Source organism: Haplochromis burtoni, unplaced genomic scaffold (genome assembly GCF_018398535.1).
Source record: "Haplochromis burtoni strain Fernald_Lab_line unplaced genomic scaffold, NCSU_Asbu1 Contig_129, whole genome shotgun sequence".
NCBI classification, from domain to species: domain Eukaryota; kingdom Metazoa; phylum Chordata; class Actinopteri; order Cichliformes; family Cichlidae; genus Haplochromis; species Haplochromis burtoni.
The window spans coordinates 1,495,592-1,515,513 of NW_024582490.1; the positions used below are offsets into that span (position 1 = coordinate 1,495,592).

Here is a 19,922-nt window from a genome sequence, read left to right on the forward strand (position 1 = left end):
TATTTTCACGGACCGGCCTTTAAGGTGATGCGGATAAATACAACAAAATAAAATGATACGACCAAGACAAAAACTGTGGTATGCTGCAAATATAATAATAAACAGGAATTCGCTGTGTAATTGTGTAACTTTATCAGCAGTGTCCTCCTGAAATGCGCCAACAACATTGAGAGTAACGTCCTCCTCTCTGCCCCTTAATACTTTCTGGTCGCTGTGGTAACACGTAAATATTTCTTTCAAAATAAGACACAAAACTACAACACGGGAAAAGACCCAGGGAATCCGAGCTAACGATAAAAACCATGATAACCATAAATTTAACATCTGAACCTCAACTCTCGTGGCCCGGTACCGAACGACTCACGGACGGTCTGTGGCCCGGGGGTTGGGGACCGCTGCTGTATACCATAACATTTAAACCCCAAATGTCACTTGTCAGTTGTATGTCACCATGGTGGCATGGTTCTTGGCAATATTACCTCACAGCAGTCAGGTCCTGTGTTTGAATGCGCCATTTGGCTGAGACCTTTCTGTGTGGACTCTTCGTGTCTGTGTGGGTTCTCTCTGCGTAATCGGGTTTCCTCCCACAGTCCACAGACATCCAGCTAGTTGGGTTTAGGTTTATTGCTGATTCCAGACTGCCCGTCAGTGGGAATGTGGGCATGAAAGGTTTTCTGTCGTTACTTTTTTTTGTGTAATTTTGTTGTTTTAAAGTCACTACATAGTTAGCACCAGTCTGCCTCTGGTTTTGGATGATCTGGTAACAAGATTGAAGTTCAGATTGGTTAGTGTTAGATTGTAACATAAAGATTAAAGCTGGGAGATTTTTTCGATACCAGGTGTAGAGTTTCTGTGTTTACTTTTTTGTGTGTTTTCAGGATTGCATCTTTGGTATTTTCATGTGGTTTACTTCATTCCTCATTTATGTAACTCTTTATTTGTCATATAGCTCTTTAAATGTTGTTTTAAATATGGATAAAAATGACTCTATCCCTTCTGACTTCTGTTTCTGGAAAGCACCAGTGTATGTCTTCTTTTTCAATAAGATAAAAGGAAATGAAAATACGTAATTGAATGGTGTTCAAAGTTCAAATCCATTTTAAACTGCCAAATGGGTATAACAACAAGCTTCTGCAACCCCTAAAGCTTGTCCAATTTTGCCAAGTAGTCTCAGTGTTTAGATATTTCTTTCCTCTTCTTTTTTCAGGCTTTTATTTTATTAGACATCATTTATCTGTATAACCTGGAAATCTGTATTAACCTCCCAAATAGGGGTGTTGTTTTGAGCTTGAAGATCAGTCAGAGCCGTTTCAATGATAGTGAAACTAAATCAGTGAAACTGTTGTCCTGTTCTCCGAGACAAATGAAAAATAAGATTTGACTTTGCTTTCAAATGCATTTTCAAGAGTGATGGCCGTGGATGAATTTAATCATGCCAATACTTGTAACAATAACAAGCTTCACCGAGTGTCTTTCATTACTGCCTTTGTTGATCCTTTCATAAATATCACTTTACAACCACCAGCGAGGAAATTCCTATTGAGCCTCGCTTCAAGTAAAAACTGCACACAAACCACATTGTGTTCCTTTACTAAAGCATTGATAATGCTTTATTGTTTAGTCTTTTTGTTTTGTTTTTTCAAAGAGGACAATTTTTTATAGCGTGGTGACTCAGTGATAAATATCGCCGCTATGCGGGAAAAAAGTCTGAGCCTCACGATATAACAGCGCTCTTCTTAATGTGGCGCTTCCATGTTTTCCTTGTGTTTGTTGACCATTTCTTCCCAGAGTTCAGATCGCTCCTGGCTTTAAACCATGATTCTTTTTCCATCAGAGATATTTGGATGCCACTCAGTTTCTTCATCCTGATCACCAAAGCTGAAACATCTGCATATGTTGATGGAAATCATTTTACTGAGTGGGCTGTCCAGACTTGGTGGGATTCAGAGATTTGGAAGTGAAAGGCTTAATTCTGAAAATGCCATAAGGGCAGCAGCAGCAGAAGTACAGAAGAGCTAATACAGTAACCTCATCTGCTTTAGTATTCGTTAGTTAGTACACGATAACAAGACAGTACAATGGTATATCTAGCTGGAGATTCTTTATCTTCCCTGGGTGTCCCTGTTTTACCCACATTCATAAGTTTCTCGGTGTACCAAGAATTCATGATAAGACAACATTATTTGTCCAAGTAGTGTTTAAATTTAGCCACAAACATCATGTCATCAATATGGGGTGTTTCTCTGTATTTCCCCCCCCCCCCATATCATTTCTTTTCTTCTTTCTATCTCTGTGCAGCTTCCAATCTCACATAGCTGTCATGACCCTTAAGATGTATCTTTGAAGGTGTAAATTAGCTATCAAATGTGCATTGTGGCCCTCAGCAGGATCAGAGCAGAGGGCGCTGTGAACCGAGGGTTGTCTTCTGCTTCGACAGGATGAAAGTCCCCTCAGGAGAGTGAGAGGAATGATGGAGAGCGTTATCACATGAGATAAACCTGTTGTCAGCCTATTAGGTACAGTTAGTGCAGTGCTTTTTGAAACCATAAAGACTCGCCATCCGTATATGCACACCACGATTCTGTTGATATCTTTTCTTGTGGTGTAACCATTTAGCGTCAGGTGGCTAAAATTAACAACCAACAAATTTGTAAAATATTGGACGACAAGAGCTACGTGACACGGGCTTCGAGAAGCTTTGAGAATTTGGTCGATTTTTCGTTATATTTTTTACATGTAAAAGCAAAGGTATCACTGGAACTGGAGCAGTTTACATATGGTACTCAGCATACTGTTAAAATTCAACAGGACTGTTCAAACGTTTAATATTTAATCAGAATCCTTTCACGTTTAAACATGCACATATTTCAAACACTGCCTACAGAGACTTTTAAAAAATGGCTTTAAGATTTTCTATATATATCGCTTAAATAAAGGAAACCTATCATCATTAAAATTATTTTTAATTTTTTTTTCACAGTTCTTTCTTCCTTTCTTCTTAACTCATCTTGAGTCACTATTTTTATTTACCTTGTTGCCATTAAATTACTTTTACTAGTGTGTTTGTTTATAAATCTGTTATTGGTTGTCCATATGTTTGAAATAGAACGATAGCTCTTAACTGCCTAACCACAGGCATATGGATTTAGATCAAATATTTATATATTAGTCACAAAAATGCAGATTCTTGGTTTATCTGCAAAATGGTTTATTGACTGTGATGCTTCTCATGAACACCTCGAGCCAGCGTGTCCCCAGGTATTTTCAATAGGAGGAACAACGGGACTGAATGCTGACCAAGGAAGGTTTTGGATATGAGTCATCCTGAAAGGCTGGCGCTACTCTGACAGGAGGCATTGTCCTGCTGAAATAGCCACAGGACAGTGTGCAGCCACAAGAGTGGCACAGCTACAGCTTGGAGAACCTCATCTTGGTACCTCTGTCCAGTCAGGCTTGCCAGCAGTGCTGGCTTTCAGCCACCAGTCTGGCCTCAGTCGCCTTCAGTCAGTTGCAACATGGTGGCTTAACATGACAGTGTTGTAAATACTGGGTTTTTTGTGGGTTTTAAGACTAATTGTGTGATACTGTTAGTAAATTTAAGCAATTCTGAGCAATACAAGTGAGTTAATTCGTGTTTGGTAAACATATTACCAACCCCTCCATGAACTAAAATCAACTGGAATAGGCTTTGACTATGTTAGGGTTTAAAGTGATGTTCTGAAAAATGGATTTAAAGCAAAGATTCAAAATGTGTTTCATAAGTTTTTTTTCTTCTTCGTCTTCGTTTTTTGGCTCATTTACATTGCTCGCAGCATTTATCTCAGCATACACCATTTCACAATGAAGTGAATGAATCAAAACACAAATGTGCCAGTGTAGCAGTCTTTTTTCTTAATGTTAAATGGTTCAAAATTACTTTTGTTGTGAAAGCTATGGAACGGGTTTGCAAATAAAATGTGCATTAAAATGGGCAGCTCTGTTTTTCCACTTCCACCCATATTTTTAATTATGTTGTAAATGTAATCCTTTAGTTTAGTCTGTTAACATCTTTTTACAGCCCTTGGTATCGGATTCAGTTTTTAAAATGTGTAACGGATAAATATGTTGACACTTTTTGTTTTGTTTCTTATAATTATTTATAAGTTGTGTACTAGGTGTCACAGAAAGTTTCTCTCTTCTGTATTTCAGGTGTTCAGAGGCAGATTATCCACTGTGTGGAAAAGACAACTGGGATAGTTGAGGAGCACTTCTGTGACCACTTAACCCGACTTGACCACAACCAAACCAGCTGTAATAAGGATCCTTGTCCAGCCATGTGAGTTGGGGTTTTTTGTCTCCCAGGTGTACAAAAGGACACGTGCAGTGTTGGTACTTTAACCCTCGCACACACAAAAAATTCTGCGTGCTCTACAATCATCAAACAATCAAAGCTGCCAAACCTAAAGTTACAGCAAGTTTAATATTATTCTACAGAATAAATTTCCATGTTGTAACAGTTTTTAATTAACTCAAAAATTGCAGTTTGACATTTATTTTAATTTACTTATTCAAGCCTTTGAAGACAAATTGTTCTTTATGTATTTTCTTTTTTCAAAAAAATTACCTTTTGACTTTTTTTTTAATTGGACAAGACAAGAGAAGTGAAATAGCCAGCAGGCATTTTTACTTCCATGCATTTTACACCACCAAAGTACAGCCTATCATCTTGTTTTAAGAGCCCAGTGTCTTCTTGGAAAAGGATGTTTGGCCAGTGGATCAACCCTTCTCTATGGAGGCTGCAGGAGTGCCATTGTTTACGCTTTTGTGGGATGTTACAGTTGATGTTCAAAAGACAGTGCTTGAATTCTGAATAACAAAAAAAATTTTTGCAGAAATAATTAATCATTTATTTATTTGTTTGTTTGTTTCAGTTCATGTGGAGAGTCTAAAGAGCTTGAAAAGAAGGCGTCCTTAAAGACATTTCACCTCTAATCCAAGAAGCTTCTTCGGATGAGAGGTGAACCGACTTCAAGGACCAGGCGCCTTCTTTCCAAGCTCCTTAGACTACAATGACCTGGATGACAGAGAACCTTCACAGACATATTCATGTGGAGATGATTTTTTTCTATATTTAGTAATGTTTAGATTTTTTTACAAAGACAAAGTTTGCCACTTTTAGTTTTCTGTGAGGAAACTTTGGAGTTGCATAAGGAAAAAGGTCCGATGTAAAACAAATAAAATAAAATAAATCTACACAAATCAAATATGCAGAGCTCCCTGCTGTTGCCGTGCTTTGTTAAAAAGTGAGTGAAAAATATCATCTTTATTTCTCTGTTAGATGTAAAACATGCCAGTAAAGATTTTGCATGTAGAAACTCTATAACAGTTTTTTTAGAGAATATTTATTTCCAGTGTCGATGGTAATCTATAAAAGTCAATTACAACAGACACACATCAAATACAGGCAGCGAGGTTTATATTCATAATGGATGGATGGATACATTCTCACTGTAAAAAAATCAGCAATATAAAGGGTAAAAATACTGTTATGTATGCATAGCCTTTTTTTGCTTGAAACTAAATGTCAAACATAACTTTGAAAAACAAAAAAAGCAAATATACAATGAATGCTCACTACATTGCTGCATGATAATTTAAAAAATATGTATGTATGTATGTATGTATGTGCGTATGTACGTACATACGTGCAGCCATCTAAAACCACCAAGACTCATCTTTATTGTCACAGTCATTAAATACACTCTTATTCTACACAAAGCATAGCATTGCATTTGAAATCAGTGTAATCTTTGTGTCTTGTTGTGTAGATGGTGGGTTGGGGAGTGGCAGAAATGCTCAGCGAGCTGTGGGAGCTCAGGCCAAACTAAGAGGACAGTTCTTTGCATTCAAGCATTAAGTGCGGAGGAGCAGAAAGCCCTGGAGCCCAGTAACTGTGAACACATCCCCAAACCTGAGTCACTATCCTCCTGCAACACACACATCCCCTGCCCAGCAGACTGGACCACTGGCAGCTGGTCAAAGGTGAGTGTGGGTCAGAATCTGAGGTTCAGGTGTAACCAGACAGCAACCTTCACATTTGGGGAAAATGAATTATTTACTAATCGTGGAGAAAGTTTTCTAGTTTTTTCTATTTTGAAAGCATTCATTCACACAGAAAATTTTCACATCTCAAGCTTTTTGAAGTATAATTCAGTTGTTATACACATTTAGTGTTACGGATCATTTAAGACACTGCTGGTTGCTTAAATGTCTTTTGTGTAACTATTCTCTGACTCTATTACACATAGACACAGCAAGAAGCCAGATTTAAGGGTGTTTAAATGTGAGCATTTATACCCTGACCTCTCCCTATTCTCAGCATTTCTCTGTACTTTTTTGCCAGGCCTTTTTGAATGGATATATGGAAATCTTTTGTCCAGACCAAATTGTTTCTCCACAGCTGTTTGAAGGATGAACATAAATGTATGCTTTAGATATTCATCTCCTTCAGTCTTAACTGCTCAGCCTGTTTGTGACAAGGACTAGTTGAGAAAGATATAGCATTAAGTGAAGGTATGGCTGATGCGCTTCCCCACACAGCACCAATCTTAGCACCTCCTTAGCCTTCCTCAGCTACCTCCATTTCAGAACTCCCTGCTGTCCATCCTCCTCTCAGATTAACCTGCCTAGACACATGGCTGTCATGACTGGTGAGGTGACAGCTGGATCATCTACACTAAGTCTAGACCCCCGATCTCATCAGTCCTAAGGTCCTGAAGTCCTGTGCTGCCCAGCTGTCCTGGAACAGCTCTTAAACCTGAGCTTGATGCGGGTACCAGCGCTATGGAAGACATCATCATATTGTTTTCCAACAGAGCTTTACACATTTTATAGTCTTTGTTATGTTTTTTAAGCACATTGTAAATCTACAGAGCTGTTGCATGGCTTAATAATGCTTTGGTCTTTTCTTTTTTTTCCCTCTTACAGTGTTCACTGTCTTGTGGAAGTGGAGTACGTCACCGTAATGTTACCTGCTCTAGAAACACAGGGGTTGATTGTGACCCCCAAAAAAAACCTTTAGCTGTCAGTACCTGCTACATCCAGGAATGTCCACAGATTGTCGATAATTTTGGAGGTTTCGACTGGTCTGGAAGTGGCTGGTCCAGCAAAGAAGTGCTTAATGAAATAAACCCCATACCCGAAGTCAAACCTCCTGCCAAGTACAGCACCACCAGAGAGCAGCCAAGAGTTCATAACGACCTTAATGACATCGTTGAGGGAGATTTCCACTACCACAACAACATTGAAAATACTGATCACTCTCAGGACAACTATGTCCCGGTGGATGATTTTTACTATGACTATAACTTTATCAACTTCCATGAAGACTTGTCAGATGACTTTGAGAGCAATGGAAACATTTCAGTCAGTCACGGTTTGAGTGCTTCGCAGGAGGTCGAGCCAACCCACAGTGTGAAAGAAGATGCTCACATAGAAATTGCAGCCACTCCCACAGCTACTTCAGCCGTTCCAAAGCCCACTGCCTACACTTTGGAAACAGAAAATCCTCAGAACACAAAAGTGAACGTAACAAAGGACAGTAAAAATGCAGCGGCAAAAGAGGTTTTGCAAACAAATTCTGAAAACTTGGATGACTATCTTTCTGAGGATTTTCTTCTGCCTGTGTCGACCACTCACTCTCCACTACTGTCTACAACTCAGCAATCAAAACCAGCGGCAGAGAAGCATGGCATTCTGTGGCTGCCTGAAAACATTAGTGCAGCGCCTAGTCTGGGTTCCACTACAAAGCAGCCTTTACAGGATGTGAAATGGGGGCAATATGCAGAGGAGGCTGAAAATAACTATGACAGCTTCAGTGAGGAGGAAAATCACACTGAGGATGTCACTATGACTCCAAAGCAGACTGTTTCTACTCCGAGACAACAAACAGCTATCAATACTCCTGACTCTACTGTTGAAGGGGCTCAGGAAACAAAGGAATATGATAATTACGACTATATCTCTGCAGACCAAGATAATGTCGAGAGTCCAGAACCTTCAGGTCCCCCCACATCAGAAACTACAATTCAGATTAAGACTGAATTTCCTCTGGATGAAAATACTGCAGAAATACCTCAAGCCAGTGGGTCAACATTATTTTCAAATGCCTTCACAATGGATGATGTCAACACGGATCAGACTAATTTTGATACATTATATGCCACTACCGAGAATTATTCACGGGATACCGACAGAGACCTCAGCACAACCTCACTTCCTGCCTCTGACAAATCCATTCCTCCCCCTGTTTCCTCTTTGCTCATCTCAGGTAACCAAGAGGCCTCCACATCATTAACTGGAACAGCAATCATACCTCCTACTCAGTTTTCTCCAGCTGATTTCCCAACGCATACGATGAAACCGATTCCGTCAAAGCCAGAGTTCACTAAAACAACTGGAACGTATCCCACATCTCAAGCTCCGTTGTTTGATGTAGTGAATTATGACTACAACGAAATAGCCTTTCCACCCGTGGTGAGGAGCGGCATTAACAGTGATCCTGGCTCTTCATACCAGGTTTCAACAAACTCAGGAGCCACTCCTCAACACAGCACAACATCAGCACAAGACTCGGAGTTGCCCACACCTGCTGTGGCCTTTTTGCCAACCGTTCCAGCTGTCCTAACATCTGTCCAAACTTACGTCCACACACAAAACACTGCAGCTGCCTACTGGATTGCTGGCAACTGGAGTGCTGTACGTATGAAATAATTTACACATTACACCTGCTTTTATTTTCCAGGCAAATAAAAAACACAAAATAAAAGCATTATCTTCATTCTTTAGGGACAAGATTTGAGCTAGGGTTAACACAGCAAGCATCAACGTACATAATAAACTGCTTTAATACCGAAAACATCTCTAAATTTCAAATGTGTTCTTATCCACAAGCTTTTCTTGTGCGTGCTGGTTTTCTTTATGCATCCAGCCTCAAATTGTGCAGCACAAAATGATTCTAATATGAGTTATTATGTTTACGAGCAGTGCTCCACCACCTGTGGACTCGGTGCTATCTGGAGAACTTTGACTTGCAGTACTGGATCACAGTCGGACTGTGATCCCGCAAAGAGGCCCGCACCTGCCCAGAGGTGTTACCTGCGCCCATGCTCTACATGGAAAATTGGGGAATGGAGTAAGGTGAGACTACTTGTTTTATATATCATATATATGTATATATCATATACAAATCAAAAGTTAAATAAATAAAATTATAATAAGGTAGACTTTTCTATTTACTATTTTTTATTACGGCAGGATTTTAGGCAACGGTAATTTGTCTACGACTTTGGTCTAGACTGAACTCTAATATCTCCGACTGGATTTGCAAGTCAAAGCTTTGTGTCTGATATTCTAGTTCAAAGTTGGACAACAGCTAACATTATGCATGGTGTAATAAATGTGGGCATGTTGGCATTTTGATGTTTTGTTTGCATTGAGCTCACTGTCGTGTTTACTCAGCCTCATGCAGACTCTGACGTGGCTGTAGACTTATTTTTTTGCAGCCGTATTTTATAGTTTTTCAATAACAAACAAACAAACCGATGCAATGTTCCCCACCCCCTGGGATTACAGATACACGATGGAAAGAAAAAGAAAACAGCTTTGATATAATACATCGAGGTGGATATGAATAAGATAAAGCTAGTATACATTTATGGAAGGAATAAACATCATTGCATTGTGATTTTCCGCCTTTTCTTTTTTTACACATTCAATGAAAAGTCACAGAAAGCGTTTCTTTCATCCACATGTTGAAAGATGGAGGTTTGTCAGAGAGAAAATGTTTTCAGGCCAATAAAGATGCAAAAGCGATTGTTTTTGGTTGTGCTGCAGGAACCATGAGCTCTAAAAAAAGAGACCTTGAAAATGAAGATGTACGGACAGTGTTATTGTTTTTCTGCACAAAAATGACAGGGCTTTGAAAGAAAATCTTCAAAAATTCCAAAGTCCCAAAACATATGAGCTACAGTAGCTGGAGCTTCGTGGCAATGTAAACATGCTGGGGTAACATTAGGATATGTTTTTTTACAAGTTTCACCGTTGAGCAGTGCAAATGATGTACCAATTTAAACTGAATCAGACTTTGTTTAATGCAAAGAGAAATATGAAAACATTCCCCGGGGAGGTCAGTGTTAGATCCTGTTGCCATGGCACCTTTGTTTTTCCCCATGAGGATGGATTCATACTCTCAATCTTAGTGCAGACTTTAGACATATTACCTTTTCATAGAAGTAAACCAAGTTTTTCATCTATATCATTACTGGCTGTTAGATATTGGAGCCTGAAATGCTTACTAAGAAAACTACTAATTTATAAAATATTTATAAAAAAACAATTCATAAATAAATCTGCCTCAAGTAAACACGAGTGTTCATTTTATAAAAAGATTTCTTAAAAAAGAGCTAGACCATTGTTTCTGTGCCCAATTCAATTCAATTGTATTTATATTTCGCCAAATCACAACAACAGTCGCCTCAAGGCACTTTATATTGTAAGGTAGACCCTACAATAATACATACACAGACAGTTTGACTCTGTTGTAATGGGGTAGAAGAGAGAAGACAGAAGAAAGACCAATGCATGTATACTTATGGGTCGTCTGTCCAACCCAATAAGCTAAACCAGCACTAGAGAAACGAGTGATGTGAAAATATTTTTGCAATGGACCTGTTCCATACAACGGAAGAAATCGAGTTGTGTAGTTCTGTAAACGCAGATTTGGGTAAGAAAACGAGCACCATATGGAAATGGTACAAAAGGCAGAAGAAAACCATCATTTTGTTTGTGTTAAATCTTCTTGTTTCCAGCTCTCTGTGTAAAACTGAGAGTGATAGGTTAAAGTTGTACCTTTTTGGACAGGTTGGGCAATGAGAAGAAAGTTGTGCTTGTTTAAAGATTTCATGGATTAATACACTTCTGATCATCTGGTTTAAGTTATACTAAATTAAAGGCAACAAGAATTGCTGGTAATCCATTTTTAAAGCCATCCATTGACTAACCTGACTAGATACCAGCTTTCTGGGGTGGAAAAAACACATTAAAATCACATTGCAAATAAGCTTCTTTATATTCATGGGTTACCCTAATGAAGGCTACAAGCTAATAAAGAGCAAGACAATAAAGCTGCCCTTTATACTGAAAGTGTTGCTGATGATTCATCCTCTTTAGACTTTCTGCTCTTTGCAGACCTTGGAAGTAAGTGAAGTTGTGCCTTTTCTGCCTTCACTAAGGTGTGAAGCTGATTTCTGACAACAAGTCCGCATCCAGGAGTCAGCTGGTACGTTTTAAGTGTTTACTGTCAGAAGCACTGTGATACAGAAAGAAAAAAACAACACGTTATATTTATGATGTCATTGACTTGCTTTTACAATATCAAACACTGAGTCATTAAACTTCATGCAGATCTCACCTAAACACAAAACATATCCCGAAAACTTTACTGAATATTTGCCCCAGGTATCTAGCAGTTAGCTCAAGGCTAACATTACATTGAAAATGGGCTAACACGCTCAACTGTTACACAAAACTATTACTGGTAAGCTCAACACAACACATAGTTACTGCTTACTGGCATGTGCTCTTTCAGGCACAACAGAAAAAAGATGAACAAAAAGTGGAAAAGAACAGTTTGGCTTAAAGGCCTTTAAATGGAGAGAAACTGCAGCAAGTCTGCTGGTACAAAAAACACGTGGTCAAATTCGCATGTGCCAGAAGACTACTCTGTCTCTAATTGTTGGGCCATGTGTTTTCACAGTGCTCCAAGAATTGTGAAGGCGGCATTAAACTGCGGGAGGTTCAGTGCTTTGACCTGAGGGACCAAAGACCCCTTCGACCTTTCCACTGCCGAGCCATGTCCTCCAGGCCCCAAACAACGATGCCCTGTAACCTTCAGCCATGTCTTGAATGGTACACCTCCTCCTGGGGTCAGGTCAGTAATATAAAACAAAGGGTTAGTGACTTTGTGATGAAAAGCAGTTCTGTATACACAGATAAAATGTCTCAATCCAATAAAATTGAAGGCAATGCAACATTAGATTTTATCATTGTAGTGGAAAAAAGAAAAAATCTGAAAGAGTCAGCTGGTAGACACACTGTGTTTGTCTATAATTGCCTGCACTCAAGAATAGGACTTTGGCTGCAGGGTTAAAGACAAAGACTTTGTTCTTTTACGTGGTTTACCTGATAATCTTTACGTAACAAAAATGGTCACAGTTAATGGATTATCAATGTCGAAGAAGCCTCCACAATTAAATTTTTATCAAATCAATTTTAAAAAATTAGCTTCTTGGAAAGTTTAGAGGGAAAAAAGGGCATTAAATGTCATCTGTAGTAACTCCTTGTTGAATTTAAATTTCTTCTTGCGTCTAAGCTTTGCAGTCATCTCAGTCAAGGCTGTAAGGCTTTACACTTCAAAGTATAAGAGCAGAGCTTCTATTACTTGTACAATATGGGCATGCTCCTCAATATAGTTGACAGATAATAGAGGTGCGTCCACATGGCTGTCATGATTTGGTGTAGGTGTGTTGTGCCAGTAACACAGCCGTGATGTTTTATTTTCTTTTAACAATGCTATGAAAGGCTGTCGTTACACATCTAGATGCTGAAAACCAAAGAGCCTTATAGGTGTCAGGCTGTGGCGTATTTATGGAATCCATTTTCAATTTTTACTTAAGCCATCAAATTATTTTTGTTGTACTCGGGTGTTTTTGATGGGGGGGATTACTGTTCTTTTTTTAAAATTCGGTGCTGTGTTTTGTGGATTTTTCAACATCCCCTTGGATTTGTTTAATGTCTGAAATCCATAGAATCAATCAGTCAACCTAAACACTGAGATTTACAGCCTCCATGTGTTTGCTGTTGTGCTCTGGGTTGTTCAGTGCTCTGAGGTGTGCGGAGGAGGTCAGCAGCAGCGTATCGTCACCTGTCCAGAGGAGGATCAATGCGACAGAGACCACGAGCCCAGCACCATCCAGTCATGTAATAGCCATCCTTGTGCTCAGTGGCTCACCGGATCATGGGGACAGGTACTACGAAGGCATTGTTGATTGCATTTAAAAACCAAAATCACGAGAACATCCCTGTCGTTGATGAAGCATTATTGCTTGAGGTACGAAAGGATCATGATTACCTTGCATAGAAGGCTACAAAATAATTTGATGTCCATCCTGCTATCATGGATATTTCATACTTCATTTCATACAGTGTTTTTTGTTTTTTTTCCTGAAGTAGAAATCCTTAAACAAAAATTGCAATCCTATAAAAGAGTTCATTGCAGACTATTCACAGTGTATTGCCAATGTAACCTGGTCACCCGACCAGAATCTTTCAGGGGATTTCATGAGACACCCACATGAGCGCAAGTGTTTGAGTAGAGTTTAGGGAGAATCAGTAAGGTCAGAATCAGTGAATCGGGGCCAATCAGGAGCGCTGAGGCAGTGTAGCCTCTCAGATTCACCTTTTAGATTGAGAATGTCAAAAATATACTGTCCTCTTAACTGACAGCTGAAGCAGTTCTGCACGTCTTGTAATATTCTAACTGGTGTCAGTTGAAATGTGGCCCTTAATTGTCAATCATAAACTCGGAGAAGAGTTTGGGGAACACTGATATTATTGTACAAGATAAACGTTGTTTTACTTGCCTTTAAAACACATTAAAATTGTTTCCCTCTCTTCTTGCAGTGTTCAACTTCTTGCGGAGTTGGAGTGCAGCATCGGCTTATTAAATGTGTTGACACCAGGGCTGAGACAGATGGAGAAGTTGATCAAGCTCAATGTCACCACGAGCCACCGCCTGAGAGCACCCGAAAGTGTAACACGCAAGAGTGTGAGAGTGTACAGCCTGGTGAGTAAGTTCGAAAGGAAAAAATATGGTTATTTGGTTAAATATTTCCCCAATTCCACAAAAGTTGGGACGCTGTAAAAAATGTAAATAAAAGCCGAATCTTATATGTTGTCCACAGTACAACATATAAAACAGTCAGTGTTTAAATTAAGAAGATGTGCCATTTTAAGCATCTCCCCTCAGTCGGTAAACATCTGGGAGCTGTGGAGACCAGCTGCTGGAGTTTTGGAGATGAATGTTGGTCCACTCTTGTTTGATAGAGGATTCTTGCTGCTAAACAGTCCCGTGTCTTCTTTGTCGTATTATTTGTATCATGATGCTCCGAATCTGGAGTCTTCTGCTGCCAAGCCGTGCCACGATAGCTGCAGCAGGCACTTTTGTTTAGCTTTGTCTAGCTTAAACGCACACAGCCTTCCCTGGAAAAAGACGTTATGGAGGATATTTTCCTCTAAAGCCGTTATATACCTTTTAGCACTGATGGCCCTTTTGTAAACTGCAAATGTCATAGGGACTGTTGCCTGAGAACAAGCCAGATGGTCTCTTTTCATCCATGTTTTCAGAATTTAAAAAAGTGTAAAAACATAAAAATAACTAATGACAGAATGGTTTTCTAGAGAAGACAACAGCATTTCTGGATTGTGTTCACCTTTGGCTGCTTGTCTGCACAATAAAGGTTTAACCTGCATTTATGGATGCCACAGTGAACCCTGTTGGGATATATTACTGCCAAATTCAAAATGAGCTGAAATTATGTATGAAATAGTAAAATGTCTCACTTTAACCATGTTTTCGATTGTGATTAAAATTTGCTCTCAGGAGGTTTCCAAATCATTGCATTTTGTTGCCATTTACATTTTACACGGTGCCCCAACTATTTTGGAATTAAGTGTTGCATAATGTGTGTTTGTGTTTATTATAATGATTATCCAGCTAATCCTCTATTTATGTAACACAATAACAGAATTATTGTGATAATCAGTGATTACAAAGAGCACTTAAAGACTGTTGCGCGCCTGTTGCAGACGGTTCAATTAAAAAGATTAAATTAAAAAGATTGTGAGGATTAACAGATTTATATTTTGCTGCTGCCAGCAAGTGTAGTTGTTCTCACTAAGACAGGATTTTTTTTTAAACCTTCCCTAAATATTATATGTCAGTGTTAATTCAATTTTAAGCCTGTTTGAGCTGATTAATGCCCTGTCAGGGTGCTGGAGTACAGAGCAGGAACATCAAATCTCAGCTCCTTTTTTTTATTAGCATAGTACTGGTTTATTGAGTAGTGCACGTGATTACAGCATATCAAACTAAAACCAGTGACTCATTGTGTGCTAGCTAACATGAAGTGGAGAAAACCTAATGATACTACACTTTAAATGTTGACTTATGATATTTTTTTAAATATGACATTAAAGGATGTTATAGTAAACAATGATTAGGATCACTAAGGAAACATAAAAGCTTCAGTCATGACCTTTTTAAACAGATGATATTGAAGGAAATACTGAAGATGATGAACAAAAGAAATATTAACTAAGAATTTTAACTAAGAATGATCAAAACACACTGCCAATGTCCTGTAGCCATTAAATTTCTTTGTGTGATCGGCTCCAGTCCCGAGCTAATCTGATATTTTAAATAAGTAGAGGAAACTGATTAAGAAGCAGATGTGGGTTGTCTTTTTTTGTGTGTTTCCTTTAGGTTGTTTGATAGCAAATAATTGGTTCTAAACATGTTAAATTACTCAAAATGTCATATTATGATTTTTTTTAAAAGCGCTCCAAAGCAACGATTCTCTTGTTCCAGCTGAACCAATCAGCTTTTTTACAGTAGTTGCACGCCAAATGGCAAAATGTAGGTCTGCGTCATGTATTGTGACAGAAGAAACTCATATGCAACACGTGATCAGACAGAAATAATGTGTAATTTACATGAAATTCAAATCTAGCATCCACCACTGCTTCTTCTTCTGGGTGTGAGGGTACTGGTTAAAATGGCAATTACGTGGAGCTTCACCATGAGTTAAGATTGTAATTCCAACATAATCTCCAGTGACATTAAGGCGGAACAAAATGCATAAGGGGTTAAAAGAAAACAAACCCAGTGATGTGGGTGACTTAGTTTTATGTGATGTCTGTTTCTCGCAGTTAAACCTTGCGTGGACTTTGTGCTAGATAGCTGGCTCAATTTCCCACCTGTATTGTGCCATCAAAATAGTGATGAAAATAATAACAAAATTCAATTACAATTGTTATTTATAGTACAAAATAATATACAAGGTGATATCGAAGCAAATCTACAAAAAAACCATTGGAACAGAGGATCTATCAGCGTTTCTTTAATGGTGCCACATCACAAAATAAGTGGAAAGACTGAGTACGTTAGCCTGAAAGGCCTTCTTTGTTAACCGGGCACGCACAAGATGAACTGAAACTTCTTTTTCAAACGAAGCCAAGAAGGAGATATTTACATCAAAGCTTCCATTCAAAACTGGAGAATTGCTGGCTGTGCGTCATCTTCAGACTAACGCGTTATTAAGTAACGCGTTACAGTAACTACGTTATTATTGTGGTAACGAGCACGGTAACTAGTTATTATGCCAAAATCAGGAACGCGTTACTCGTTACTGGGATTTAGATAGGCTCGTTACTCGTTACTTCGCGGAGCTTCCACAGATTCAGTAACATTAGCAAGTGGTGGAGGCAGCAGGTGGATGAAGGAAAAGGGACGCAGAAGGAAAAGAGACCCGAGGCGGCCGCCGGTCCAAGTGTGAACTGAACTTCAGGTAAGAAGTTATGACCTGCAGTCTCTCTGGGTCAGATATGAACCAAGTTTAGGTGGAGTTTATTTTCGTTATTCTGACTTTTTCCGTACTGCGTGCTAGCTAGCATGACGGAGTTTCTATACAGCTGGGTGGTGCTATGAAGTTAATGATGTTGAACTTTATTTTGTTCATAAGTTATTAGAGTTGCCAACCGTCCCGTCTGGTATTCAGAGAAAATATTCCGTTCTTATTGAGGTGAAAAGGAACAGTTTGTCCCGTAATTCAGCTACAATGAAAAAGAGCACAAAGCTGGAGTTATTCTGTGTTTTCGCTGCACAGCTGCCTCTTCTTCTTTCATTCTCCCCCCTCCCTCTCCCGTTTCTACTTCAATCATGAAACTGATCAATGATCAGCTGATCGTCTCTCTTGTTTGTTTATCGCTCACTTTGCGCCAGAAAGAGGAAACCAGCGGATGTCGCGCTAAACAACAGCAGCACGTTTAAGCTTGATCAGCTGTTGTTAGAATTTATTTAATATTAATTTCTAGTATCAGCTGATGTTTGCTGGAGCCACAGCTGTAAAGCTGCTGGTCATGATATGGTTTGGATATGTGGTGAGAGGGAAACATGAAGATGAAACCAGGAGATGTCCTTACTGAATCATCAGAGCTGAACAGGTGATGGAGAAACAGGTTTACCTTTTAGGTGACATGAATGAGTTGAAGGGAAGTTATGAACTGTTTCTGAGAGACAAATAACACCAGGATCCTTTTTTAGGTAGCTGACAGCTGGTAACTGTGCAGGGGCGGGTCTAGCAAAGTGTTGCCAGGGGGCAGGTAGGGCATTAACAGGGAAGGGGGGCACAAAGAAATACTTTTCTTTCTTATTCTCATTTAAAATGTCTAGCTTTTAAAAAATAATTATCTGAATCTTACAACAAACGATTGATAGATTGATGCATATATACCATCAGAAACAGTGTACATCACTGTCACAACAGTGTTTATTTTCATTCAAAGGCTTTATGATTTTTCCTATAATGGTGGGCCGGTCTCTAGTCAAAATGCCCGGGACGATTTTCTTCCAGTCCAGCCCTGTATGCAGCTCATCTGCAGTCTGGTGTTACCTACATCTTCCTATTCAGAAGGCAGAATTTCCGAGTTCTGAGTACAATCGAAAGCACCACGACTGCAGTTTTTGTGTTGGATGTAAAAGGCGCACATGACGCTGTGACGTAGGCTAGAATCATGGCAGCAGTCAATGACGGTCCAGGCGTGGGATTTCTCTCGTGGAAATATGCACATTATCTTTTCCTTTCTATTGGTAGGTGGCACAGTGCACTTGTGGCAAGTAAGCAAGCTAGAAGACTGGCAAAGTTATGGAAGCAACACATTAACAAGAGAATTCTGAGTAAAACCAAAGTTACTTTCCCTAGTAACTAGTTACTTTGAAAGTAACGAGTAACTTGAAGTAACTGAGTTACTTTTGAGAGAAGTAACTAGTAATGTAACTAAGTTACTATTTTAAAGTAACTTACCCAACACTGGTCATCTTTTTTTTTACTCGTTCTTATTGGATCAAAGTTTTCACTTTCGATCTTTTTTATTAAGTACATTCTGGCTCTACAATAGCCTCTCATTACTGTAGGTGATTGTAGATGAAGGTCACCTGCACAGAGTGAGGTATAGCAGCCGTTTTATAACATAAGTGGTTCTCTCACTCCCAACTATTCAGTGTGTACCTGTGAGGTGAAGCATGCCCACTCACACCTGGTTATGCTATAACAGTAGCGCTGAAGGTGTTTAGTGTAGAACACGCTTTTATAAAAGGCACTAACCTCCAAAGACTGTCCATCACTACTACATCTCCTGTTTACATGCGTGTCTTCTGTCATTAAACAATCACCCGTTGCACGTTTACTTTCAGTTGTTTTGATCTGGGCCACAGCAGTTCTTTGGCATTTCTGCTGTATATATCAGAAATGAAATCACAGTGTTCTTCAGAGGGCAGCCTGTTGGAGTCTGAATGCCATCTTTGCTGACATTTTGAGAGCACAGAGGAGTAAAAGTGTAATGATAAATATTTGAGGCTTGTGTAACGTGGCAGCAAATATTTGGCCATGTTAGCTTTGTGTTTCACCCTCAGTTACAGTCAATAATGTGTTTGTGGATTTTCATTGGAATAAGGTAATCAGATGGTAGCAAAGGTTATTTTTTCCTCCCTGTTGTCAATAAAGCCTGTTTGAGCTGATTAATGCCCTGTCAGGGTGTTGGAGTACAGAGCAGGAACATCTCAGCTCCTAGTGCACATGATTGATTGATATACCTTTATTAGTCCCACAAGGGGAAATTTCATAAGGCTGCCGACCTATTGCACGCAATGGCAACCCCATCTTACCCTCCGACCATACATACATTACACAAAACATCACATGGGGAAGACAGGTCAGAGAGGTATAACAATGGAAAATGCACCACATGAGGAAAGATAAGGAGAAAAAAATAACTCCCCCCAGACTGAGCTCCAGCAGGGAGATCAGTTTGAGAACAGAAAAAAACACCTCTGCACAAAGCACATGAAAAAACTCTTAATACACCAAAGAAACACATGACAAGCAACAGGGGTGGGTAAAGGATGCAGCATCGGAAGGGAATAAGCGTCGAAGGCGTTTGGAAAGGGAGTGGGGATGAGTGTGTGCATATCAGTGTATATGTATGTGTGTGCGTGTCCAGAGTTCAGCTGAGACAGTAAACAGTCTTCCAGCCAACCCAGGTGGCCTTGCATGGAATGGGAAGGAACAGACTAAACACAGTCGTTATCAGGGTGTAATTATAGCATATCAACTAAAACCAGTGACTCATTGTGTACTAGCTAACATGAAGTGGAGAAAACGTAATGATACTACACTTTAAATGTTGATATTTTTTTAAATATGACATTAAAGGATGTTATTGTAAACAATGATTAGGATCACCAAGGAAACATAAAAGCAGCAAAGCTTCAGTCATGACCTTTTTAAACAGATGATATTGAAGGAAATACTGAAGATGATGAACAAAAAAAATATTCAGAGTGTGCAGTATAATAGATTTTTTAATGGATTTAAGTCTGACCTTGCACCACTGTTTTTGCATCTGTTCAAATGAGCCCATTTCTTGTGACATAAAGCAGTTCTCCTGTCTAATCACTTGAAGTATCACTCCACATCAGAGCTTAGATACGGGTATTAATTCAGTGCCATTCAGTCGCTGCAGCAAAGCGAGAGTGATCACAAATATAA

General features: G+C 39.2%; 1 protein-coding gene across 1 annotated transcript in view; it reads left to right on the top strand.

The window, feature by feature from the left end:
- The window catches only part of LOC102301046 (A disintegrin and metalloproteinase with thrombospondin motifs 7), a 69,016-nt gene that overhangs the window by 42,919 nt on the left and 6,175 nt on the right, over positions 1–19,922 (top strand). The window contains exons 17-23 of the mRNA XM_005930452.3: positions 4,189–4,315; positions 5,808–6,021; positions 6,967–8,736; positions 9,025–9,177; positions 11,795–11,968; positions 12,918–13,064; positions 13,720–13,882. Of these exons, the coding sequence (XP_005930514.1) occupies positions 4,189–4,315; positions 5,808–6,021; positions 6,967–8,736; positions 9,025–9,177; positions 11,795–11,968; positions 12,918–13,064; positions 13,720–13,882 (2,748 nt within the window). The remainder of the gene's footprint in view (positions 1–4,188; positions 4,316–5,807; positions 6,022–6,966; positions 8,737–9,024; positions 9,178–11,794; positions 11,969–12,917; positions 13,065–13,719; positions 13,883–19,922) is intronic.